Source organism: Mustela putorius, unplaced genomic scaffold (genome assembly GCF_011764305.1).
Source record: "Mustela putorius furo isolate JIRA1106 unplaced genomic scaffold, ASM1176430v1.1 tig00001472_pilon_pilon_pilon, whole genome shotgun sequence".
In the NCBI taxonomy this organism is placed as follows: Eukaryota; Metazoa; Chordata; class Mammalia; order Carnivora; family Mustelidae; genus Mustela; species Mustela putorius.
Window position 1 is genome coordinate 568612 of NW_025421756.1, and position 23996 is coordinate 592607.

Genomic DNA, 23996 nt, shown 5'->3' on the forward strand with positions numbered 1-23996 from the left:
GATGTATACAAAATAAAAAAGCATATTAAAATGGGGATCTGGTAAGTTGGTAATTCCCTGACATTATTTCTCCTCTATGGGCTTAAGTTTCTTATCAGGAAGTTGATATGTTGGTTCATTGTTGCTGAAATGGTTGAAAGCCTCTGTATTCTATTATTTACATGATCAAGTATGGGATTAAAGACCATGGTTCGGAATATTTGTAGACAGAAAGTAGACCAGTTTGGGAGAAGCCTAGTCTTCCTGGAGGACATAGTAGAAGCTAAGGATGGAAATGAAAATTGAAGCCAAATTATGGTAATGTTTGAATTCTAGGGTGAGAGATTTGGACTTGGTAATGGGGTACTATTGAGGATTTTGGAGGCTGAGACTATCCAATCAATGTAATAGTTAAGGAAATTGTTCTGATAATGACAAATGGGAGGAATTAGAACTGGGAGATAACCCAGGGAAATCACCTAGGGAGAAGGGACCATGACAATGGAAATGGACTAGGAAGAGATGAAGACCAGTGATATTTTCTGATTTGGAAAGCACTCCCTGGAACTGCTGAGGCAGGAGTGATGGGGAGGAATTAGAAATCTTGCTCATCTTTGTGTCTTGTAGTTAGTGGTGAGGCAAAGAATAGGTCCAAAATAGACTTTTGTTAAATTGCATTGCATTAACCCAACTTTGCTTAGCGTTCAGTAAAGGTTAAAGAAAATAGTCTTCAAGTACTCTGAGAAGACTTCCAGGAAAGTCTTCCAACTTGCCAGTCTCTAGACATTTGCTTGTCTCAATCCCACTCTGACAGATATCCTTGTTCCTTCCCACTGGAACTGTTCCAGAGAGTCATCTCATTCCAGCACCCAAAAGCCAGTATTTTGAATTGACTTGTCTTAAACTCCTGAGACGAAAATAAATGTTTCATTTTAAATCTCTTAAAAGCCTGCGTTTGGTACCCTTTTTATCACAGAGTTTAGCTTACATTGTGAAAAGCTGGGAAAACCTAATGGATTATTATAGGATGAGGCTTTTATTGTTTCACATAGATGACATGTATATGATGTGCTTGCTTCAATGCCTTAGAATCACTTTTTGAACAGATCTGTTCCTTGACTAATCATCCTTCATCACTGCCTATTGATTGTATTATAGGGCAGCTGTTAGCATATTGAAGACACAAAGTTGACCTTTGAAAGATGGAGAGACTTCCAAAAGAACATTTATAAAGGATGAAAGTTTCTGAATGGAGATACATTTTTGCACATTTGGCTGTGTATGCAAAGTGCATTAAAATGAAGTGTTCTTTACTTGCTATGGCCTATGACAAATACATAGACTATATGCTGGTGATATTTCTAGGTTTGCTGGGTGGTAACCAACCCTCATTCTCTATGAGGCAAAAAGAGAGGGGAGAATACACAGAGTTTAGAAATAACTAATGTTCCTCTAGCTCCATCCCAAAGCTTCTGTCGTTCTAAGGCCACTCACCAACAGGCCTTTCTGGTGGCAGAAATAGTGATGCATCTAAATTGCTTGATCTCAGGTTTTGGAGGCAGGAAAGTAGAGAAAGTTTGTGCAGGGGGAAAGGGTATGGAAGGGAAAGATGGACTATTGATTAAAGCTGTTGAGACAACTGACAAGCTCTTTGTCTAAGTACCCTGGCAGATTTTACCACTCCTACTAATGTTCCACCCTTCCCTTTTCCCTGACCCCCTGGCCTTCCACCTTCTTAGGACTAGGGAGATAAGCCATCTCCCTGATTTAAGCTGTCATCCCAGATCCAGAAACATCTCACACAGCCTCCCCAAAAGAGGTTTTCCTGTATCACTTTGCCTTTATGTTTTGGGATGTATAGTTTCAACACTTACCAACTGTATCTATTTCTGATGATTCTGATAATTCTCAGATCATCTTAGCCCAAGCCCTTCCCTACTCTTTCCTGTTTTCCATAAAACCAGAGGTGCAAAGATGCTAGTACTGTCATTAAGAAAACAGGCTTTGAAGTCAGACCACCTCATTCCTATCCCAGCTTTTCTGCTTTCCTAACCGTGTGACTTGGGAGAAATTCCTTAACTTTTCTGAGCCCCAGTCTCCTCTTCTGTGAAATAGAGATAAGAATGGTATATGCTAGCATGACTGAGTAACAGTTGAAAACTCTTTGCATAGTGATTGCTGTATAGTAAGTGCTCAATCAACTGTTGCTATTATGTGGTTTGGGGACATTCTGTCATGTCCACTCCAACATTGAAGATGTAGAGATCTTTACATACCTAAGGCATTTTACAGTAAAATTTTAATTATTATTTGTACATCTTTTGGTGTTAATGAACACTGAAGGTCCCGTTTTCAAGATGCTCCGTTCAGTATCCAACTTTGGTTTCCATGCTCATAGGTATTATGTTTGATCAATACCTGAGATATATAGCTTCATCTTTTTTTTTTTAATCCAGCTGTGCTACTTAGATATGCTCAAGCACAAATGAGTTCTGTTTGGGGCACCTGGGTGGCTCAGTCAGTTAAGCATTTGCCTTTGGCTCAGGTCATGATCTCAGGGCCCTGGGATTGAGCCCCACATCATCTCCCTTCTTGGAAGGGAGTATATTTCTCTCTCTCCTTCTGTGTACTCTCTCTATATATATATCAAATTTAAAAAAAATGGGTTCTGTTTGATGTAACTCTTTTCTCCTCTGAAATCTTAGATAAGAAACCTCTCGGAGATAATTTAGTTGTATCATTTCGCATCCTTCATTTCTCAGATAGGTCATCAGAGGCCTAGAGAGGATTAAAATCATGCTTAAAGCCAGCAAGCCACATAGAGTCAAACCAGGGGCCTCTGGTTGAGTGTTCTATGAATACTTGAAGAATTTAGTTTATCCTTTTTTTTAGCCTGGCTAGAAACTTTTCAAAGAAGGAAACTATTATTATTCTTTTGCCTGCTTCCACAGCTCTGGGTGAACCAGGAGGATGGGGTGGAGGAAGGGCCCAGTGATGTGCAGAATGGGCACCTGGACCCCAACTCAGACTGCCTCTGTCTGGGCCGGCCACTACAGAACCGGGACCAGATGCGAGCCAATGTCATCAATGAGATCATGAGCACCGAACGTCATTATATCAAGCACCTCAAGGACATTTGTGAGGTAGGCCCAGCTATGATAGTGTATGTGGGGGCACCCAGGGTGGGGGGAAAGAACATTTTCATGAAGAACCAACAACGCTGCTGAGCTTTCCTGTGACAGTTCCAAGATATTGAAAAGAGCACCTGGATTGGCCTCCTATATTCTGCTCAGTGGGTGAAATAGCTCCCTTGGAGCTTCTCAGTCCCTGTATCAGTTTCTCTTTCTCTAAGTTTCATCTTTCATTTTCATATTCCTTCTTTTTCTATGTCTCCCTGCTTCCCTCACCCCATCTTCCCTTCCCTCAACCTCTACCTCTATGCTTTTAGCTTCTGATTTTGTTGTTGCCACACCACATAAGAGCCTGGCTTCATTCATTAAAGCACAGACACATCTCCCTCCAACTCAGTGGTTCACAAACCTAAATGTACAGAACAGTCCTGGAGTGCCTTGTTGAACATGCAGATTCCAGCCTCCTCTGCCTCCCCAAAGTTGTGAAATCTCAGTCTGGGGTAAATCAAGTCATCTCTATGTCTAAGAGGCATTCCTATTGAAACTGATGCTATTGGTCCTCTTCCTTCACTTGAACAACACTTGAATAGTGCTTAGGGGGAGGAATCTGGAGGAGATAAGGATGGAGTAGATAAATCCCAGTTCCTTCAACATGCCACTTTGCTCCCCAGATGTGGCTCCACATTCCCTGACTCTATCCCTTTCATCTTTCTAACCTGAGTAAGAATGAGAGCCCTTTTTCTCATCCTCTCTTGAGCTCATGAGACAAGCCGACATTTTCAAATGGCATGTTACTGAACAGTTTGGGAATACCAATGGGAAATGGAGGAAAGAATGTTTTAAAAAATATCTCTCTCTCTCTCTCTCACACACACACACACACACAATATTCTGCTTGACCCAGGGAAAACTCTACTTTGAATATGTTTATCTCCTTCTTTCCAGATGAGGGGTCAGGTCCTAATATCTGTCCCCTGAGTTCTATTGAGTGAGGTCAGGACCTGCTCTGGAATCAATAATACAGATTTGACACTTTTAAAAGTTCTTGTTTCTTTAGAATATTGTTACCCAATAGAACTCTCTATGGTGATAAAATACTTATGCATTCTCCAATGTGGTACTGACAAGCCAGCCTTCTATGGCTATTGAGTGGTTGAGACATGGCTATTATGATTGAGAAATGGAATTTTAAATTTTATTTGGTTTTAATTTAAATAGACACAGAACTAAATGGCACCCACATTGGACAGTGCAGATCTAGAAAGATCAAATCCAGGGACTATGGGCCTTAATTTTTTTCACCTCAACTCATTTTTTTCCTCCCTTCTAGGGAGGTTGATGGTTATCTCTACTTCCCCTCTATGAAGCAGTAGAGTAGAAAGAACAACCCTGTGGGGACATGGAATGCTCACTTTCACATCCTGACTTAGTCACTTAGGATCTCCTTGGCCTTGAAGTTGCCTCTTAACTCCTCTGACTTTTTATTTTTCTGATATGTCCAGTGGGCTTAACTACACCAAAGCCTTAAGTTCTTGATAAACTAAGTAAACATAATATTATAGTCATTTGTAAAAAGGTAGTTTTCTTTTCCTTTCCTTTTCATCTATTCACCCAAACATCCATGTCTTTCTTTTATCTTTTCCTCTTCCTTACCTTCATACAAATAGCTGAAAATTACCCTCTGAAATGTGCTATGTGGCATTGGGAATCAAACCACTGATAAGTCATTCATTCAGCAAACATATAATAGAGTTCTGCTCCACACTAGCCTTGGACATATCTCTTATCCTCAAAGTGTTCTGCTTTAGACTGGCATCTGAATCACCTGGGGGCTTGTTAGAAATACAGAATCTTTAGCTACACTTCAGACCTACCAAGTAACATTCTGCATTTTAACAAGGTTCCTATTTGACTTACATTATATATTAAAGTTTGAGGAGCACTGCTATAAAATGCTAGCTGTCTTGTAATGGCATAGGGTCTGTCTGATATTTACCTGACAGCTGAGGGATGCTATCAAGATCTAAGTTGGGTCATATCACTCCTCTGCTCAAAACCATATGACGGCTGACAATCTCTCCTTGAGCAAAAGTCAGTTTCTTACTATTACTTACAAAGTCCTGTGTGAGCAACATATTCTTACCTCTATGACTTCATCTCCATCACCTTTCCCATATTCGGTCCCTACTCCAGACACTCTGGTCTCTTGCTGTTCCTAAAAAAAAATGTCTGGCATGCCCCTTGCAACAGATTTTGGACTGGCTTTTCTTTCTGCCTAGAGCACTCCTGCTCCTGATATCTTCATGGTTCCCATTTCCACCTCCTTCAAGTCTTTATTCAGATATCACCTTTTCCTTGAGATTTTCCTTGAACTTTCTATTTAAAATTGTAATTGTACTGTCCTTCCCTCTTTCCTGCTTTATTTTGCTCTATTTTACATATTACTAGCTGACATATTGTATGTTTTGCTTACATGTTTTCCTTATTGCTCTTCTCTCCTATAGAGTATAAATTCCATGAAGGGCAGGGGATTTTACCTGTTAATTTACTGATATTTCCCCAATACCTAGCACAGAGAGGATCATTGCAAAGTAGACTGCATCAAGATCTCCAGCTCAGAGAGAAGCCACAGACTGCTCTTCTCTGAATCCTTCAGAACACACTGTCTCCTCCTCTGGAGAGGAACCTAGCACAGTTCCTGGCACGTGGCACGTGCTCAGTAAATACTGTTGGAAGTTAAAATTAAATACAAGGCCTCTAAGGGGGTAAGATGGCAGAGGGGTAAGGGACCCTATTTCAGTTGGTCCCCTGGATTGAGCTGGATATCTACCAGAGCTCTCTGAACACCCATGAAATCAGCCTGAGATGTAAGATTACACACTTCTGGATCTGTATGGGGGCAGAGGCTCATCAGTTGAAAGGTACAAAGGACAGAGTTGGAATTGCACAGACAGATATCAGAGAATAAACAGAAGGGTGAGGGAGCCACCAGAAATGAGCCATTGGAAAGTAATACCCCAATGTGAAAGTGCTCCTGCCTTTGTGGACCAGCTATAGCTTGGAGAGACCAGTGGCTGCAAGATGGAAAGGGACTGATAACAGCACTCAAACAGAACAAAGGGACTTAAGGGAAAATTCTTGGGACCAGGTAGCCACAGGCGCAGACCTAAGCCTACTGACCTGGGACCAGCCACAGCTGCTGCCCACCCATGCTTGAGAGGATCCAGCTGAACATGAGTCCTGGGAATGGCAGCCACTAGGACTGGGCTCACCCAGACAAGTATCACTTGCGTTTTTGATGGCACAGGGCTACAGAGACAAGCAGGGGCCTCAGATGACCACTGAGAGGGTCACTGAGGGTGCTCACTGCCTGTGGGAGTGGGAGTCTGCAGTATTCAACAGGGCTTGCGGAGGTGGAGACAGTGTGTTCTGGAGGATTCAGAGAAGAGCAGTCTGTGCCTTCTCTCTGAGGCAGAGATCTGGGTGCAGACAGTTTACTTTGCTCTGACTCTCTCTGAAAAGGCATGGAAAGCCACCAAAGAACAAAAGCCTCCAGAGAACAAAAGCCCATAAAACTGATTTCCATAGAGCCCAGCCCCTTGATAGGGGGCAGGGCAACTCCACCCAAGCAGGATAGACTGAAAAACAACACCGCAGGCCCCTACCTCAGAAGACATGCTGAAAGAACAAGAGGACGACAAACACAGGGTCCCCCATAAAACTGTAAAAACCCAATACCAGGGGAAAAGAGTATATTAAGCTACTGGTATTGCCTCATAGACTATATTTCTTAGAGAAAACGTTTGTCTTTCTTTTTTTAAAATTCTTTCTCATGATTCTTCTTTTTTTTTTTAACCTACTCACCATTTCAACTAGATGTTCAATAAAACATATTCCATAATAACATTTTTACTTGAAGTTTTTCATATATATAATGTTCTTCTTTTTTCTTTTTTAATATATAGATAGATAGATACAAGCTTCAGTGTAGTGCTTTTTTCCCTACTCAATACTATCTTTATATATTTATACACCAGTTTTAGTTATCCTTATCTCTGGAAAGTTGAGTTCTTTAACAAAGATAACAAGATATACCCAGGAAGAACTGAAATACCTTTCCTTGCCCACATATCGGGGATTATAACCAGCCTCCCTTCACACCTCCCCTATTTATTTTTTATTCTTTTGTCAGTCTTTTTGTGTATTTGTTTGCTTTTGTTTTTGTACTTTATAAATCTTACACTTGGGGCTCATTTGGGCTGTTTTTTTTTCTTTTTCTTTTGTTGGACTTTTGTTTTGTTTGTTTTGTTTTTGTACTTTATAAATCTTATTCTTGGGGCTTATGTTGGCTGGATTTTTTTTTCTTTTTGGTGGTAACATTTGATTGCTCTGAAACCTCCCAGGGTGCACTTTGCCTGGATAGTGATTGTTATTTTTAGCTGTGCATCACCTCAACCACAACTCAACAGAATGACAAGTAGGAGGAATTCCCAACAAAGGAAAGACCTAGAGACAATGGCCTCTCCAGCAGATCTAATGGATGGATATGGATCTAAGCAAGATGTCAGAAATAGACTTAGTGAGGCTAGAGAAAGCTATTAATGGCAACAGAGATTTGTTAAGGGCAAAAGTGAGAGTAGATCTGCAGAACTTAAAAATGCTATCAATGAGATCAAATCTAATTTAGATACTCCAACAGTTAGGGTAAATGAGGCAGAAGAATGAGTTAGTGATCTTTAAGACAAACTGATAGAGAAGGAGGATCAGGAGGAGGCCTGGAACAAGCAACATAAAGTCCATGAAAACAGAATTAGAGAAATTGATGACACCATGAAACGTTCCACTGTCAGAATTACTGGGATTCCTGATGGGGTGGAGAGAGAGAAAGGACTAGAACATATACTTGACCATATAGTAGCTGAGAACTTCCCTAATCTGGGGAATGAAACAATTGATTGTGTTCTAGAGGCAGACAGGACAGCCTCCAAAGATCAATGAGGGCAGATCAATCCTCTGCATGTGATGGTAAAACTCAAAAATCTTAGAACCAAATAAACCATTTTAAGGGCAGCGAGGGGGAAGATATTCCTTACATACAGAGGGAGGAACATCAGAATAACATCAGACCTGTACAGAGACCTGGCAAGCCAGAAGGGGCTGGCAACACATATTCAGGGTAATACATGTGAACAATATGCAGCCAAGAATTTGTTATTCAGCAAGGCTGTCATTCAGAATAGTTGGAGAGATAAGAAGCTTCCAGAACTGGCCCAGAATGAAAGAATATACGACCACTAAGCTGGCCTTGCAAGATATATTAAGGGAGTTCTATAAAAGCAGAAAAAAACCCAAGAGTGATACAGAACAGAGATGTAAAGAGACAATCTATAGAAAAAAGGACTTCACGGCAAAATGATGAAAAATCCTATCTGTCAATAGTCACTCTCACTGTGAATGGCCTAAATGCTCACATAAAATGGCACAGATAGTAGACTGGATGAAAAGACAGGACACATCCATATGCTGTCTACAAGAGACTCATTTTGAACCTAAAGATACATCCAAATTGAAAGTCAAGGGATCTTTCATGCCAACAGACTACAAAAGAAAGATGGGGTAGCAATTCCCATATCAGACAAACTAGATTTTAAGATAAAGACAGTAGTAAGAGATACAGAAGGACAATATATCATTCTTAAATTGTATATCCAACAAGAAGATGTAACAATTGTAAGTATCTATGCCCCCAACATGGGAGCAACTAACTGTTAACCAAAATAAAGAGACATATTGATAATGTTAATTGTAGGAGATCTTAACACTCCACTCAGCGATAGACAGATCAACTCAGCAGAAAATCAAAGAAACAAGAGCTTTAAATGACACACTGGACAAGATGGACCACATAGATATATACAGAACATTCCACCCTAAAACAACAGAATACCCATTCCTCTCAAGCACGCATGGAACTTGCTCCAGAATAGACCACATACTGGTTCACAAGTCAGGTCTCAACCAGTACCAAAAGACTGAGTTTATTCCCTCCATATTCTCAGACCACAACGCTTTGAAACTGGAACCAACCACAAGAAAAAGTTTGGAAGAAATTTAAATACTTGGAAGCTAAAGACCATCCTGCTCAAGAATGTTTGGATCAATCAGGAAATCAAAGAAGAACTTAATCAATTCATGGAAACCAATGAGAATGAAGACACATTGATTCAAAACCTATGGGATAGAGCAAAGGTGGTCCTAAGGGGGAAAAACATACCCATCCAAGACTTAGTCAAAAAAATAGAAAAATCTATTTCTATTTCTACATAGAATACACAAACTATCTTTAAATCTTAAAGATCTAGAGAATCAACAACAAATTAAGCTTAACCTAGGCACGGGAAGGGAAATAATTAAGTTTAGAGCAGACATCAATGAATCAGAAACCAGAAATACAGTAGAACAAATGAACAAAACTGGAAGCTGGTTCCTTGAAAAATTTAGTAAGTTTGATAAGCCACTGGCCAAACTTATCCAAAAGAAAAGAGAAAGGACCCAAATTAATAAAATTATGAACAAAAGGGGGAGATCATGACTAACACTAAGGAAGTGGAAACAATCATCAGAAATTATCAATTGCTATGCCAATATGTTAAGAATCCTAGAAATGGCTGCATTCCTAGAAATCTATAAACATCCAAGACTGTAAAGGAAGAACTTGACAACCTGAAAACACCAATAACTAGTAAGGAGATTGAAACAGTGATCAATAACCCCCAAAACAAGAGTTCAGCACCCGATGGATTCCCTGGGGAATTCTACCAAACATTCAAAGAAGAAATCATACCTGTTCTCCTGAAGCTGTTTCAAAAATATAGAAACAGAAGGAAAACTTCCAGACTGTTTCTAGGAGGCCAGCATTATTTTTATCCCCAAACCAAGCAAAGACCCCATAATAAAGGAGAATTTAAGACCCATATACCTGATGAATATGGATGCCAAATTTCTCCACAGGATCCTACCTAATAGGATCCAAGAATACATTGAAAGGATTATGCATTGTGACCAGGTGGGATTTATCCCTGGGATGCACGGGTGCTTCAGCATTCATAAATCAATCATGTGGTAGAACACATAAATAAGTGAAGAGACAAGAATCATATGGTCCTCTTAATTGATGCAGAGAAAACATATGACAAAATACAGCATCCTTTCCTGAATAAAACTCTTCAGAGTATAGGTATAGAGGGAACATTCCTCAGTTTCATAAAATCAGTCTATGAAAAAACCACAGTGAATATCATTCTCAGTGGGGAAAAGCTGAGAACCTTCCCATTGAGATCAGGAACACGACAAGGATTCCCACTCTTCCTGCTATTGTTCAACATAGTATTAGAAGTCCTAGCAACAACAACCAGAAAACAAAAAGAAATAAAAGGTGTTTAAATTGGCAAAGTAGAAGTCAACCTCTCTCTCTTGGGAAATGACATGATACTTCATAGGGAAATCCCAGAAGTCTCCAACCCCAAATTACTAGAACGTATACAGCAGTTCAGTAATGTAGCAGGGCACAAAATCAATACACAAAAAATGTTTGCTTTCTCATACATGAAGAATGAAACCACCAAAAGATAAATTAGAGAATCAATTCCATTTACAGTAGCACCCAAAACCATAAGATATCTCAGAATAAACCTAAGGAGGTAAAGTATCTGTACTCTAGGAACTAGAAAACACTCATGAAAGAAACTGAAGAAGACATAAAAAGATGGAAAAACATTGCATTCTCATGGATCAGAAGAATATATATACTCTGTATTCTAGAAACTACAGAATACTTATGAAGGAAACTGAATAAGACTCAAAAATTTAGAAAAATGTTCCTTGCTCATGGATGGGAAAAAATAAACATCATTAAAATGACTTTGCTGCCAAGAGCAATCTATATTTTCAGTGCCATCCCAATCAAAATACCAACAGCATTTTTCAAAATGCTCAACATTGGCTACAGCAACTTATTTCAAGACATGTCTCCAAGGGAATCTCAGTAGCTCAGTTGGTTAAGTGACTGCCTTCAGCTCATGCCGTGTTCCTGGAGTTCCAGGATTTTGTCCCCCATTGGGCTCCCTGAGAGCACTTCTCCCTCTGACCTTCTCTCCTCTCATGCTCTCTCTCTCTCATTCTCTCTCTCACATAAATAAATAAAATCTTAAAAAAAAAAAAAGACAGGTCTCCACAGGCAAGGGAAACAAAAGCAAAAATGAACTTTCAGGAGTTCATCAAGATGAAAACCTTCTGCACAGCAAAGGAAACAGTCAGTAAAACAAAGAGATGACCCACAGAATGGGAGAAGATATTTGCAAATGGCACTACAGACAAAGGGCTGATATCCAAGAGGTATAAGAAACTTCTTAAACTTAACACCCCAAAATGATAATCAAGTAAAAAATTGGGCAGAAGTCGTGAGCAGACACTTGTCCAAAGAAGACATACAAATGCCTCATAGACACATCAAAAAGTGTTCACCATCATTAGCCATCAGGGAAATTCAAATCAAAACCATATTGAGATACCACCTTACACCAGTTAGAGTGGAAAAAGTTGACAAGACAAGAAAGAACAAATGTTGGAGAAGTTGTGGTGAAAGGGGAACCCTCTTACACTGTGGGAATGCAAATTGGTGCAAGTATTTTGGAGGAAAATAGTGTGGAGGTTTCAAAAATAGAACTATGTATGACCCAGCAATTGCACTACTGGGTATTTACCCCAAAGATACAGATGTAGTGAAAAGAAGGACCATATGCACCCCAATGTTCATAACAGCAATGCCCACAATAGCCAAAATGTGACAAGAGCCAAGATGCCCTTCAAAAGATGAATGGATTAAGAAGGGATGGTCCATATATACAATGGAATATTATGCCTCCATCAGAAAGGATGAATACCCAATTTTTGCATCAACATGTATGGGACTGAAAGAAATTATGCCAAGTAAAATAAGTCAAACAGAAATAGCCAATTAGCATATGCTTTTACTTATTTGAGGAAGATATGGTATAGCATGGAGGACATTAAGAGAAGGGAAAAATGAAGGAGGAGAAATCAGAGTGGGAGAAGAACAATGAGAGACTATGGACTCTGAGAAACAAAATGAGCATGTTAGAAAAGAAGGGGCATAGGGGAAATGGGGGTCCTGTGGTTGGGTATTAAGGAGGGATTGCATGGAGCACTGGGTGCTATACACAAACAATGAATCATGGAGCACTACATCAAAAACTAATGATGTACTGTATGTTGAATAACATAACACAATAAAAAAATAAGATAAAATATAGTTGCTTACATGCATGTATTATCTTCAGCAGAGTATATTTACATCTTGTGCCATGTGATTTTCCAATAGGGCAGATGATATTAGCCTTATTCCTATTTTCTAGAGTAACAGACTTAAGTCTCTAATGTACAAAATTACCTTTTCAGAGTTCTCACTGGCACTGGCCCAGTAGAGTCCTTTCGTCTTAGAAGGATCTTTCGTTCTCAACTTCCAAACATCTTGGCCTCTTCTTATAGGTCACAAGCTCAGTATAGCAACAGAGGTATTTATCCTTTCTGATGGCTGAGTAGTATTTCATTGTATATGTGAACCACATTTTCTTTATCCATTCATCTGTTGAAGGACATCTTGGCTCCTTCATAGTTTGCCTATTATGGATATTGCTGCTATGAACATTGGAGTTCATATGTCCATTCCTTTCACTATATCTGTATCTTCAGGGTTCATACCTAGTAGTGAAATTCCTGGGTAGTAGGGTAGCTCTATTTAACTTTTTGAGGAACCTCCATACTGTTTTCTAGAGTGACTGGAACAGTTTGCATTCCCACCAGTGGTGTCAGAGGGTTCCCCTTTTTCCACATCCTCGCCAGCATTTGTGGTTTCCTCTCTCATTAATTTTTGCCATTCTAACTGGTGTATAGTGGTATCTCAATGAGGTTTTTATTTATATTTCCCTGATAACTAGTGATATTGAACTTTTTTTCATGTGTCTTTTATCCATATAAATGTCTTCTTTGAAGAAATGTCTGTTCATGTCTTCTGCCCATTTTTTTGACTTGATTATTTATTTTCTGGGTGTTGAGTTGGAGAAGTTCTTTATATATCTTGGATACTAGCCCTTTATCTGTAGTGTCATTTGGAAATATCTTTTCCCATTCCATGGGTTGCCTCTTTGTTTCGTTGACCATTTCCATTGCTGTTCAGAAGCCTTTTATCTTCATGAAGTCTCAAAAATTCATTTTTGGTTTTGTTTCCCTTGCCTTTGGAGACATGTCTTGAAAGTAGTGAGGCTGATGGTGAAGAGGTTACTGCCTGTGTTCTCCTCTAGGATTTTGATGGATTCCTGTCTCACATTGAGGTCTTCCATTCATGTAGAGTTTATCTTTCTGTGTGGTGTAAGAGAATGGTCGAGTTTCATTCTTCTGTATATAGCTGTCCAATTTTACCAGCACCATTTATTGAAGAGACTATCTTTCTTCTATTGGATTTTTTTTCTGCTTTTTCAAAACTTAGTTGACCATAGAGTTGAGGGTCCATATCTGGGCTCTCTATTCTCTTCTATTGATCAATTTGACAATTTTTGTGGCACTACCATGCTGTCTCGGTGATCATAGCTTTGTAATAAAGCATGGAATCAGGCAACGTGATGCCCATGAAGCTGTGTTTTTCTTTTTCAACATTTCTATGGCAATTTGGGGTCTTTTTCATTCCATACAAATTTAAGGATTATTTATTCTAGCACTTTAAAAATGTCACTGAGGGGCACCTGGGTTGCTCACTGGGTTAAGCCTCTGCCTTCGGCTCAGGTCATGATCCCAGGGTCCTGGGATCAAGCCCTGCATCAGGCTCTCTGCTCGGTGGGGAGCCTGCTTCCCTCTTTCTCTGCCTGACTCTCTGCCTACTTGTGATCTCTGTCTGTCAAATAAATAAATAAATAAATAAGTAAATAAATAAATAAATCTTTTAAAATGTCGCTGATATTTTGATTGGGATGGCATTGAAAGTATAGATTGCTCTCAGCAGCATAGATATTTTAACAATGTTTATACTTCTGATTTTGAGCAGGGAATGTTTTTCTTAGTTTGTGTGTGTGTGTGTGTGTGTGTGTGTCTTATTCAGTTTCCTACTGTAATTTTTCTGTAGTTTCTAGAGTAGAGGTAATTTCCCTCTTTGTTTATGATTATTTCAAGTTATCTGAAGGTTGTTGGTGCTATTGTAAATGGAATGATTTCCTAATTTCTCTTTCTGCAGTTACATTGTTAGCATATAGGAAAGGAACTGATTTCTGTTCATTCATTTTGTATTCTGCCACATTGCTGAATTGCTGTAAGAGTTCTAGCAGTTTGGTGGTGGAGTCTTTCAGGTTTTCCACATAAATTATCATGTCGCCTGTGAAGAGAGAGAGTTTGACTTCTTCTTTTCCAGTTGGAATACATTATATTTCTTTTTGTTTTCTGGTTGCTGTTTCTAGGACTTGTAGTACTATGTTGAACAATAGTGGTGAGAGTGGGTATCATTGTAATGTTCCTAATGTTAAGGTAGCAGCTCTCAGCTTTTCCTCATTGAGAATGATGTTCACTATAGGCTTTTCATAGATGGATTTTATGAAATTGAGGAATGTTCCCTTAATCCCTATGCTCTGAAGAGGAGCATAATCATGAAAAGTTGCTATATTTTGCCAAATGCTTTCTCTGCATCAATTGAGAGAACCATGTGGTTCTTGGCTTTTCTCTTATTTATGTGTTTTATCACACTGATTGATTTATGAATGTTGAAGCACCCTTGCATCCCAGGGATAGATCCCATCTGGTCACAATGCATAATCCTTTTGTATTCTTGGTTCCTCTGAGCTAGGAGATCTTGTGGAGAATTTTGCATCCATATTCATGGGGATATTGTTTCATAATTCTACTTTTTATGGGGTCTTTGCCTGGTTTGGGGATCAGGGTAATGCTGGGTTCATAGAATGAGTTTGGAAGTTTTGCTTCTGTTTATTGTTGGAACAGCTTCAGGAGAATAGGAATTATTTCTTCCTTGAATATTTGGTAGAATTCCCTAAAGAATCCATTAGACCCTGGACTCTTGTTTTTTGGGAGGTTATTATTATTATTTTTTTATTCACTGCTTCAATCTCACTCCTGGTTATTGTTCTATTCAGGTTGTCAATTTATTCCTGTTTCCATCTTGGTTGTTTATAGATTTCCTGGTAGGCATCCATTTCTTCCAGGTTGCTTAATTTATTGGCATATAGTTGTTGATAATAATTTCTAGTAATTCTTATTATTTCCTTGGTGTTAGTCATGATATCTCCCCTTTAATTCATAATTTTATTAATTTGGGTCCTTTTTCTTTTCTTTTGGCTAAGTCCAGCCAGTGCTTTATTAATTCCTTCAAAGATCCAGCTTCCTGTTTTGTTGATCTGCTCTACTGTATTTCTGGTTTCTAATGCACTGATCTCTGCTTTAATCTTAATTACTTCTCCTCTTATGCATGGCTTAGGCTTTCTTTGCTCTTTTTTCTCCAGTTCTTTAATATCAAAGCTAATTTGTGTTTGGGATCTAATTTTTGAGTGAGGCTTGGATGGGTATTTATTTTCCCCTTCGGACCACCTTTGCTCTATCTGATATGTTTTTGGGTCAGTGTATCTCCATTCTCTTTGGTTTCCATTAATTGATTACGTTCTTCTTTGATTTCCTGGTCGACCCAAACATTCTTGAGCAGGATGGTCTTTAGCTTCCAAGTGTTTGGATATCTTCCAAACCTTTTTTTGTGGTTGAGTTCCAGTTTCAAAGCATTGTGGTCTGAGAATATCCAGGGAATAATCTCAGTCTTTTGGTATCAGTTGAGACCTGATTCATGACCCAGTGTGTGGTCTATTTTGGAGAAAATTCCATGTGCTTTCAAGAAGAATGAGTATTCTGTTGTTTTAGTTTGGAATTTTCTGTATATATCTATGAGGTCCATCTGGTCCAATGTGTCATTCAAAACTCTTGTTTCTTTGTTGATTTTCTGCTTAGATGATCTGTCTATTATTTAGAGTGGCATGTTAAGATCCCCTACAATTATTGTATTCTTATCAATTTGACTCTTTATTTTAGATTTTCTCAGTGGACAGACCCCTTAAGAATGATGTAGTGTCCTTCTTTATCTCTGACTACAGTCTGTAGTTTAAAATCTAATTTTTCTGCTATGAGAATCACTACCCCAGCATTCTTTTGAGGCCTGTTGGCATGAAAGATGTTTTTCCACCCCTTCACTTTAAGTCTGGATATATCTTTAGGTTCAAAATGCATCTCTGGGACGCCTGGGTGGCTCAGTCGGTTAAGCCACTGCCTTCGGCTCAGCTCATGATCCCAGGGTCCAGGAATCAAATCCCGCATCAGGCTCCTGGCTCAGCAGGGAGCCTACTTCTCTCTCTGCCTCTGCCTGCCACTCTGCCTGCTTGTGTGCTCTCTCTCTCTCTCTGACAAATAAATAAATAAATACAATCTTTTAAAAAATATGTCTCTTGTAGACAGCATATGGATGGGTCGTGTTATTTTACCCAGTCTTCAACTGGGTAAATGACTACCCTGTGTGATTGTATGGGATCATTTATGCCATTCACATTGAGAGTGATTATTGAAAGATAAGTTTTTATTGAAATCATATTGCCTGTGAAGTTCTTGTTTCTATAGATTGTCTCTATAAATTTCTGTTCTATATCACTCTTGTGTTCTTTCTCCTTTTGTGGAATAGCCTTTAATATTTCTTGGAAGACCATCTTGGTGGTCAGGTATTCTTTCAGTTTCTGCTGGTCTTTTCTCCCAGTCTAAGAGTTCCTTTCCATCCATTCTTAATGATAGTCTTGGTGGATAAAGTATCATTGGGTTCCTGTTCTTCTCATTTAGTACCCTGAATATGTCTTGCCAGCCCTTTCTGGTTTGCCCAGTCTTTGTGGAGAAGACTGACATTATTCTGACATTCCTCCCTTTGTATGTAAGAAATTTCTTCCCCCTTGCCACCTTCAAGATTGTTTCCTTGGATCTAAGATTTGTAAATTGTATTATATGTTGTGGCATCAGTCTGTTATCATTGAACTTGGCAGGGGTCTGCTCTGCCTCTTGTTTCCTACCTGAAATTAGAGAAGTTCCCAGCTACAATTTGCTCAAACATATCTTCTAGACCACCACCCCCCCTCTGTGTCTCTCTCTACCCCCTCAGGGATCCTGATAATTCTGATACTGGAATGTTTCATTGAGTCACTAATCTCTCTCAGTGATTCCTTGCATTTTACTTTATTTTTGCCATGCTATCTCAATTTCCTACTTTTCTATCATCTTATCCCCTATCTCACTAATTCATTCTTCTTCCTCATTTACCATGGCAGTCAGAGTATCCATTTAGACTGCATTTCATTCATAGCATTTTAACGTTCCACCTGATCAGACCCCAGTTCTACCCTTAGAGATTCTATATTGTGGTTAATATTTTTCTCAAGCCTAGATATGGCCTTGATAGTTGTTACTCTGAAGTCAATTTCTGACATCTTCTTTGTATTAATATCTATTCTGTTGCAAAGGCCACGGTGTCTGAATCATTCCTTTGTTGGGGGTTCCTCCTCTTAGTCATTCTATTGAGAGGTACATGAGGGAATTACAGAGTCCATTTTATTGACCATAAACCAAGCAAGATGTACCTGTTTGGGACCTTAGGGTTGTTGGCCTCTTGTTCTTCCAGCCTGTCTTCTGGGGAAGTGGCCAGTTGTGCTGTTACTCAGGCAACCCTGTTTGGCAGAGTTGCTCCGCCTCCATGGTGGGGAGTGGTGGATTTGGTGAAAACCATTTTGGGGGGATTTTTGTTCTCTGGTGGCTTTCCCTGGTGGCTTTCTACATCTCTTCTGAGAGAGTAGAAATTGCCATATCCAAACTTCTGTCTCAGAACAGAGTGATCACTGTCTATTTTCCGGAAAGCCCTCCAGGCCATACTGACTCTGTTTTTTGTCTGTGCTGCTAAAAACTGCAGCATCCTGGTGTACACACCCCACAGCAGCACTCCCAGCCCTCAGTTCCAGGTCTAGGCATGTCTTTGTCCTGTGTGCTTCTAAAACCACAAGCCACCCCAGTTCTTACCTGCACTCCCAAAGCTCCAGGTTTCAGCTTAGGGGATGCCCTAAATTTTTTCCCTGCTGCTACTCATCTGTGAGCCTATGCCTGGTCCCCAGCATGGAAGTATTTTGCTTTTCCAGTGCAAGATCATGGATGCTCCCTTCCCCTTCCATTTATCTTCGGATATCTGCCCACAGAATCACAGCTTCCAGATTCATACCTCAAGTCTAACCACCAGAGATAATCTGTTTGTAGAGATCCAGATGTATCATCTTACATCTCAGACTGATTCCATGGGTGTTCAGGATGGTCTCATAGATATCCAGTTCAATTGAGGGGACTGCTTGAAATAGAGTCCCCTACTCCTGAACGTCTTTTCCCCTACCCTCTCTTTATAACTTCCTAAGGAACTTCCATACTGTTTTCTAGAGGGGCTGCCCTAGCTTGCATTCTCATTAATGGTGTAAGGGAATTCCCCTTTCTCCACACCCATGCCAACATTTGTTGTTCCCTGTCTTGTTGATTTTAGCCATTCTAAGTGGCATAAGGTGGTATCTCATTGCGGTTTTGATTTGTGTTTCCCTGGAGACAAGTGATGCGGAGCACATTTTCATTTATCTGTTGGCCATTAGTATTTCTTTGTTTTTATTTTATAAATTTTTTATTTTATAAACATATAATATATTTATCCCCTGGGGTACATAGCACATACCCTCCCCAATGTCCATAACCCCACCCCCATCCCAAACCCCCTCCCCCCAGCAACCCTCAGTTTGTTTTGTGAGATTAAGAGTCACTTATGGTTTGTCTCCCTCCCAATCCCATCTTGTTTCATTAATCTTCTCCTACCCCCTGAACCCCCCATGTTGAATCTCCACTTCCTCATATCAGGGAGATCATATGATAGTTGTCTTTCTCCGAATGACTTATTTCACTAAGCATGATACCCTCTAGTTCCATCCATGTCATTATGGGTTTGTTCAACTTTTCTATTTCTTCCTCTTTCAGTTTTGGTAGTTTATGTTTCTAGGGATGTATCTTTTTTTTTTCCAGTTGCCTAATTTGTTGGCATTTAATTGCTCATCATATTCTTCTAATGTTGTTGGTATTTCTGTGGTGTTGGATGTGTTCTCTCCTCTTTCATTTATGATTTTATTTATTTTCCCGCTAGATTTAGGCTTTATATGTTGTTCTTTTTCCAACTCCTTGAGGTGTAAGTTTAGGTTGTATGTTTGAGATTTTCTAGTTTTTTGAGAAAATCCTGTATTGTTATAAACTTCCCTTTTAGGATTGCCTTTGCTACGTCCCAAATTTTCTGAACTGTTGTGCTTGCATTTTCATTTGCTACATGTATTTTTAAAATTCTTTTTTTAATTTCCTGATTGAGCCATTAATTCCTTAGTAAGATACTCTTTAACGTCCATGCTTATGGTCCTTCCATTTTTTTTTTTTCCCCTGTGATTCACTTTAAGTTTTAATATTGTGGTCTGACCCAGTATATGATCTATTCTGGAGAATGTTGCATACACTCAAGAAGGATATGTATTCTGCTGCATTAGGTGAAATGCTCTGAATATATCTGAAGTCCATCTGTTCTAGGTCGTCCTTCAAAGCCCTTGTTTCTTTGTTGATCTTCTGCATAGATGATCTTTCCATTGCTGTGAGTGGGGTGTTAATGTTCCCTACTATTATTTTATTATTATTTCTTTTACTTTGTTGTTAATTGTTTTATATAGTTGGCTGCTCCCATGTTGGGGCATATATATTTTTAATTGTAGCTCTTGTTGGATAGACCCTTTTATTATGGTATAGTCTCCTTCTTCATCCCTTATTACAGTGTTTGGGTTAAAATATAGTTTTTCTGATATAAGGATGGATACTCCATCTTTCTTTTGATGTTCATTGCCATGATAAATTGTACTCCATCCACTCATTTTATTTCTTTTTTTTTAATGTTCAGTTAGCTGCTGTATAGTATATCATCAGTTTTTGATGTAGTGTTCAATGATTCATTAGTTACACCCAGTGCTCATCATAGCATGTATACTCCTTAATACCCACCACCATCCCCTCATTTTCTGGACATGCCTTTGGCTCTAAGATGAATCTTCTTTTTTAAAATTTTTTTTTTTATTTATTTATCAGAGAGAGAGGGGGGGAGAGAGCGAGCACAGGCAGACAGAATGGCAGGCAGAGGCAGAGGAAGCAGGCTCCCTGCTGAGCAAGGAGCCCGATGTGGGACTTGATCCCAGGACGCTGGGATCATGACCTGAGCCGAAGGCAGCTGCTTAACCAACTGAGCCACCCAGGCGTCCCTCTAAGATGAATCTTCTTTAGCAGCACATCAATGGTTCTTTTTTTTTTTTTTTAAATCCATTCTAACATTGTGTGTCTTTTGATTTGAATTTTTACTCCATTTGCATTCAGAGTAATTATTAAAAGATATAATGTCACTGAATGCAATGGTTTTTCTCCCACCTCTGTTTTTATTTCATTTTGTTTTTCCTTACCTCTTAAGTCCCTGTTCCTTAGACTGTCTCTGTTTCTTTCTGGTCTTCTTTTTACTTTTGGGCTCTTTCTCTACTGAGTGAATCCCCTTTAATACTTCTTGCAGTGCTGGTTTAGTGTTCACAAATTCCTTTAATTTTTTGTCTTGGAAACTCTTTATCTCTCCTATTCTGAATGATAATCTTACTGGATAGGCGTGCCTGGGTGGCTCAGTCACTTGGGTGTCTGCCTTTGGCTTGGGTCATGATCTGGGGTCCTGTGATAGAGCCCAAGTCAGGCTCCTTGCTCCATGGGGAGCCTGCTTCTCCCTTTCCCACTCCCCTTGCTTGTGGTCCTTCTCTCTCTCTCTCTCTCTTTCTCTCTCTCTCTCTGTCAAATAAATAAATAAATAAATAAGATCTTAAAAAAGAGATTACTAGATAGAGTATTCTTGGCTGTAGTTTTTTTGTATTTCTAATGCAGAATATAGCATGCCAGCCCTTTCTGGCTTGTCAAGTTTCTGTTGAGAAATCTCTAGCTTGCCTGATAGATCTTCCCTTATAAGTTAAGGAGTTCTTTTGTCTTGTTGCTTTTTAGAGTTTTTCTTTATCACTATATTTTGCTAAGTTATTTACAATATGTCTTGGTGTTTTGTTGACTTTGTTGATATTGATAGGAGTTCTCTGCCTCTTCGACCTGAATGTTTATTTCCTTCCCCAAATTAGATACGTTTTTAACTCTTATTTCTCAAAATTTCTACCCCCTTTATTTTCTTCTGGAACTCCTATAATATGAATGCTATAATGCTATAATGCTATGATGGTGTCACTATGTTCCCTCTGTATTCTCATGTAACATAATTCTTCTTTGTCTCTTTTGTTCAGATTCATTATTTTCGGTTATTTTGTTTTCTGTATCTGTAATTATTCCTCAGCTTTTCCAGCCTGGTGTTTATTGCATCAGTCTTATGTCCAGTCTCAGTTACTGCATTCTTCATTTCTGTTTTTTAAATCTTTTTTCTCTGCAGGAAGTTCCTCTCTGAAATCTTCCATTCTTTTCTCTAGCCCAGTGAATATCCTTATGATTGGTACTTTAAATGTCCCATCAGGCTTTTCTTTTTTTCTTTTTTAAACATCTGTTTCACTTTGATCTCTGACCACAGCCTTCTCCTGTTATTTCATTTGGGATGATTTCCTACATCTTGGCATTTTGTCTAATTCTCTGCCTTCTTTGTGTTAGAAATGCTAGTTATGTGTCCTACTCTTGAAAATAATGGCTTTTCAAAGAACAGATCATCATGTAGTGTTCAGGGCCTGGTGCTTTAGGGAGTGTCTCTGGTATGTGCTTAGTGTCCTCTGCTGTTGTGTTTTGGCTGTGCTATCCTTCAGGGCAGTCATTTGCAATGGCTCTCCTTGCCTGCAGGGGACAGTGTTTGGTCCTTGGCTTGAGTATGGCTAGTTTTAACTAGGTGTCTGCTGGCCTCCTGGTTAAATGAAACCGGATACTACTTCCGTGAGAATTGAGGCCTTGCAGAACTCTCTGATTGGGAGACATGGTGTGGGCAAGGGTCTGTACCTGTCTTCTGCCCATTTCTTGACTGGATTTTTTGGGGGGGTGGTTTGTGTGTTGAATCTGATAAGTTCTTTATAGATTTTGGATAGTAGCCCTATATCTGATAAGGTATTTGCAAGTATCTTCTGTTATTTTTTAGGTTGCCTTTTAGTTTTGTTGACTATTTTCTTTGCTATACAGAAGCTTTTTATCTTGATGAAGTCCCAGTAATTCATTTTTGCTTTTGTTTCCCTTTCCTTTGAAGACATGTATAGCAAAAATTTGTTGCATCCAAGGTTAATGTGGTTGTTCTCCTCTAGGATTTTGATGAATTTCTGTCTCACATTTAGGTCTTTCATCCATTTTGAGTTTATTTTTGTTGATGGTATAAGGAATTGGTCGAGTTTCATTCTTCTGCATGCGGTTGTTGAATTTTCCCAAAACCTTTTGTTGAAGAGACCTAGACAGTCTTTCTAATCATCATATCTAATAGCTGTATCAATCTAAATGCACCAAAATATATTTATATCTAGCATTAGCTTTTACAAAAAAGAGTTTTAAGAAAAATAGTTGACACAACACTCTAGAGTCCCCCCCATCTTATGGGCAGTTACATTTCTCCTTATATATAGTTAATATGCCCTTGCTACAACATATATAATCTAACAGAAAGAAAATGATGTTCTTGATAATGGCAATAAATAGTATATTTAGGGAATTAGGAAACTGCTTTGACATCTCTATCAGTTCTTTCTGTAACAGAACTCACTTTTTTCCTTCTTTTTTTCTGTTATATTCCCTAGTGGTGCTTAGCTCTAGCATCCCTGCTATACCTTGGGGATGTGATGCTAATTTGTTATTTCCCTGACACCTTTCAAATAGGAGCAGTGAGCAGAACTATTAGGTATTTCCTTAACTGGCTTCTCAGGAGATAAATGAGGTGTCCAAGCTGGTTTCTTATGTCTTCCAATATGGTTACTCACCAGTACCTACTATTTATGCAGAAATGACATGCTGATGTGACATTGTTACCATTTTTTTTCCAGCTGTGCTCACAGGCTTATCTTAGGGAGGAATACTGGGAAAGGGATGAGGAAATCTGTGCCCCTTCACCTAAGGTCAAAATGGAAAAGTTCCTGCCAGATGATATGCTCACTGCTTTCCTTTCTCCACTCTGGCTAATACATTTCCAAAGGTGATAGGGTGAAAGAAAGAGAGATGGGGGGAAGGAGACAGAAACAAGCAAACTCTGGGAGTTGCATTCTGGCAGGTAGTTTATTTTTCTGTCCCTTAGTCTAGGGATGATTACTAGGGAGGCAGAATTTCGGGAATTACTTCACTGAAAGAAGTAGCACTTAGGGTATTTGGGAAATAGAGGATATATTTCTCCTGGTCAGGAATTAAATATGAATAAATACAGGACATCTTGAGCATGTCAACCAAAGAGAAAACCAGCCATTAGTTAAACATCAACACAGGCACAGACTATTAATTTGCAAGTTGTTGAAAGACACATAGTATTTAATGGCTGAATTGGAAGGTGGGAAGTGATCATGGAAGTGAGATTTTGCTTGGTGTTGGTAAAGGGCATTGAAGTCAGGAATGAGAATTTTCCTGGGGTATGCCTAGATGATGGTTACATTGGAAGCTGTATAAAGAGGAGACAAAGTGGAGGTGTAGACAGTTGTTAGTCATTATAATGTTCTTCAT

General features: G+C 39.1%; 1 protein-coding gene across 9 annotated transcripts in view; it reads left to right on the forward strand.

Moving 5' to 3' along the window:
• Window positions 1-23996, forward strand: part of ARHGEF9 (Cdc42 guanine nucleotide exchange factor 9) — a 197314-nt gene that overhangs the window by 94103 nt on the left and 79215 nt on the right. For all 9 annotated transcript variants that reach the window (XM_004781252.3, XM_045087793.1, XM_004781258.3 and 6 more), the window contains one exon: window positions 2931-3122. In XM_004781252.3, the coding sequence (XP_004781309.1) occupies window positions 2931-3122 (192 nt within the window). The remainder of the gene's footprint in view (window positions 1-2930; window positions 3123-23996) is intronic.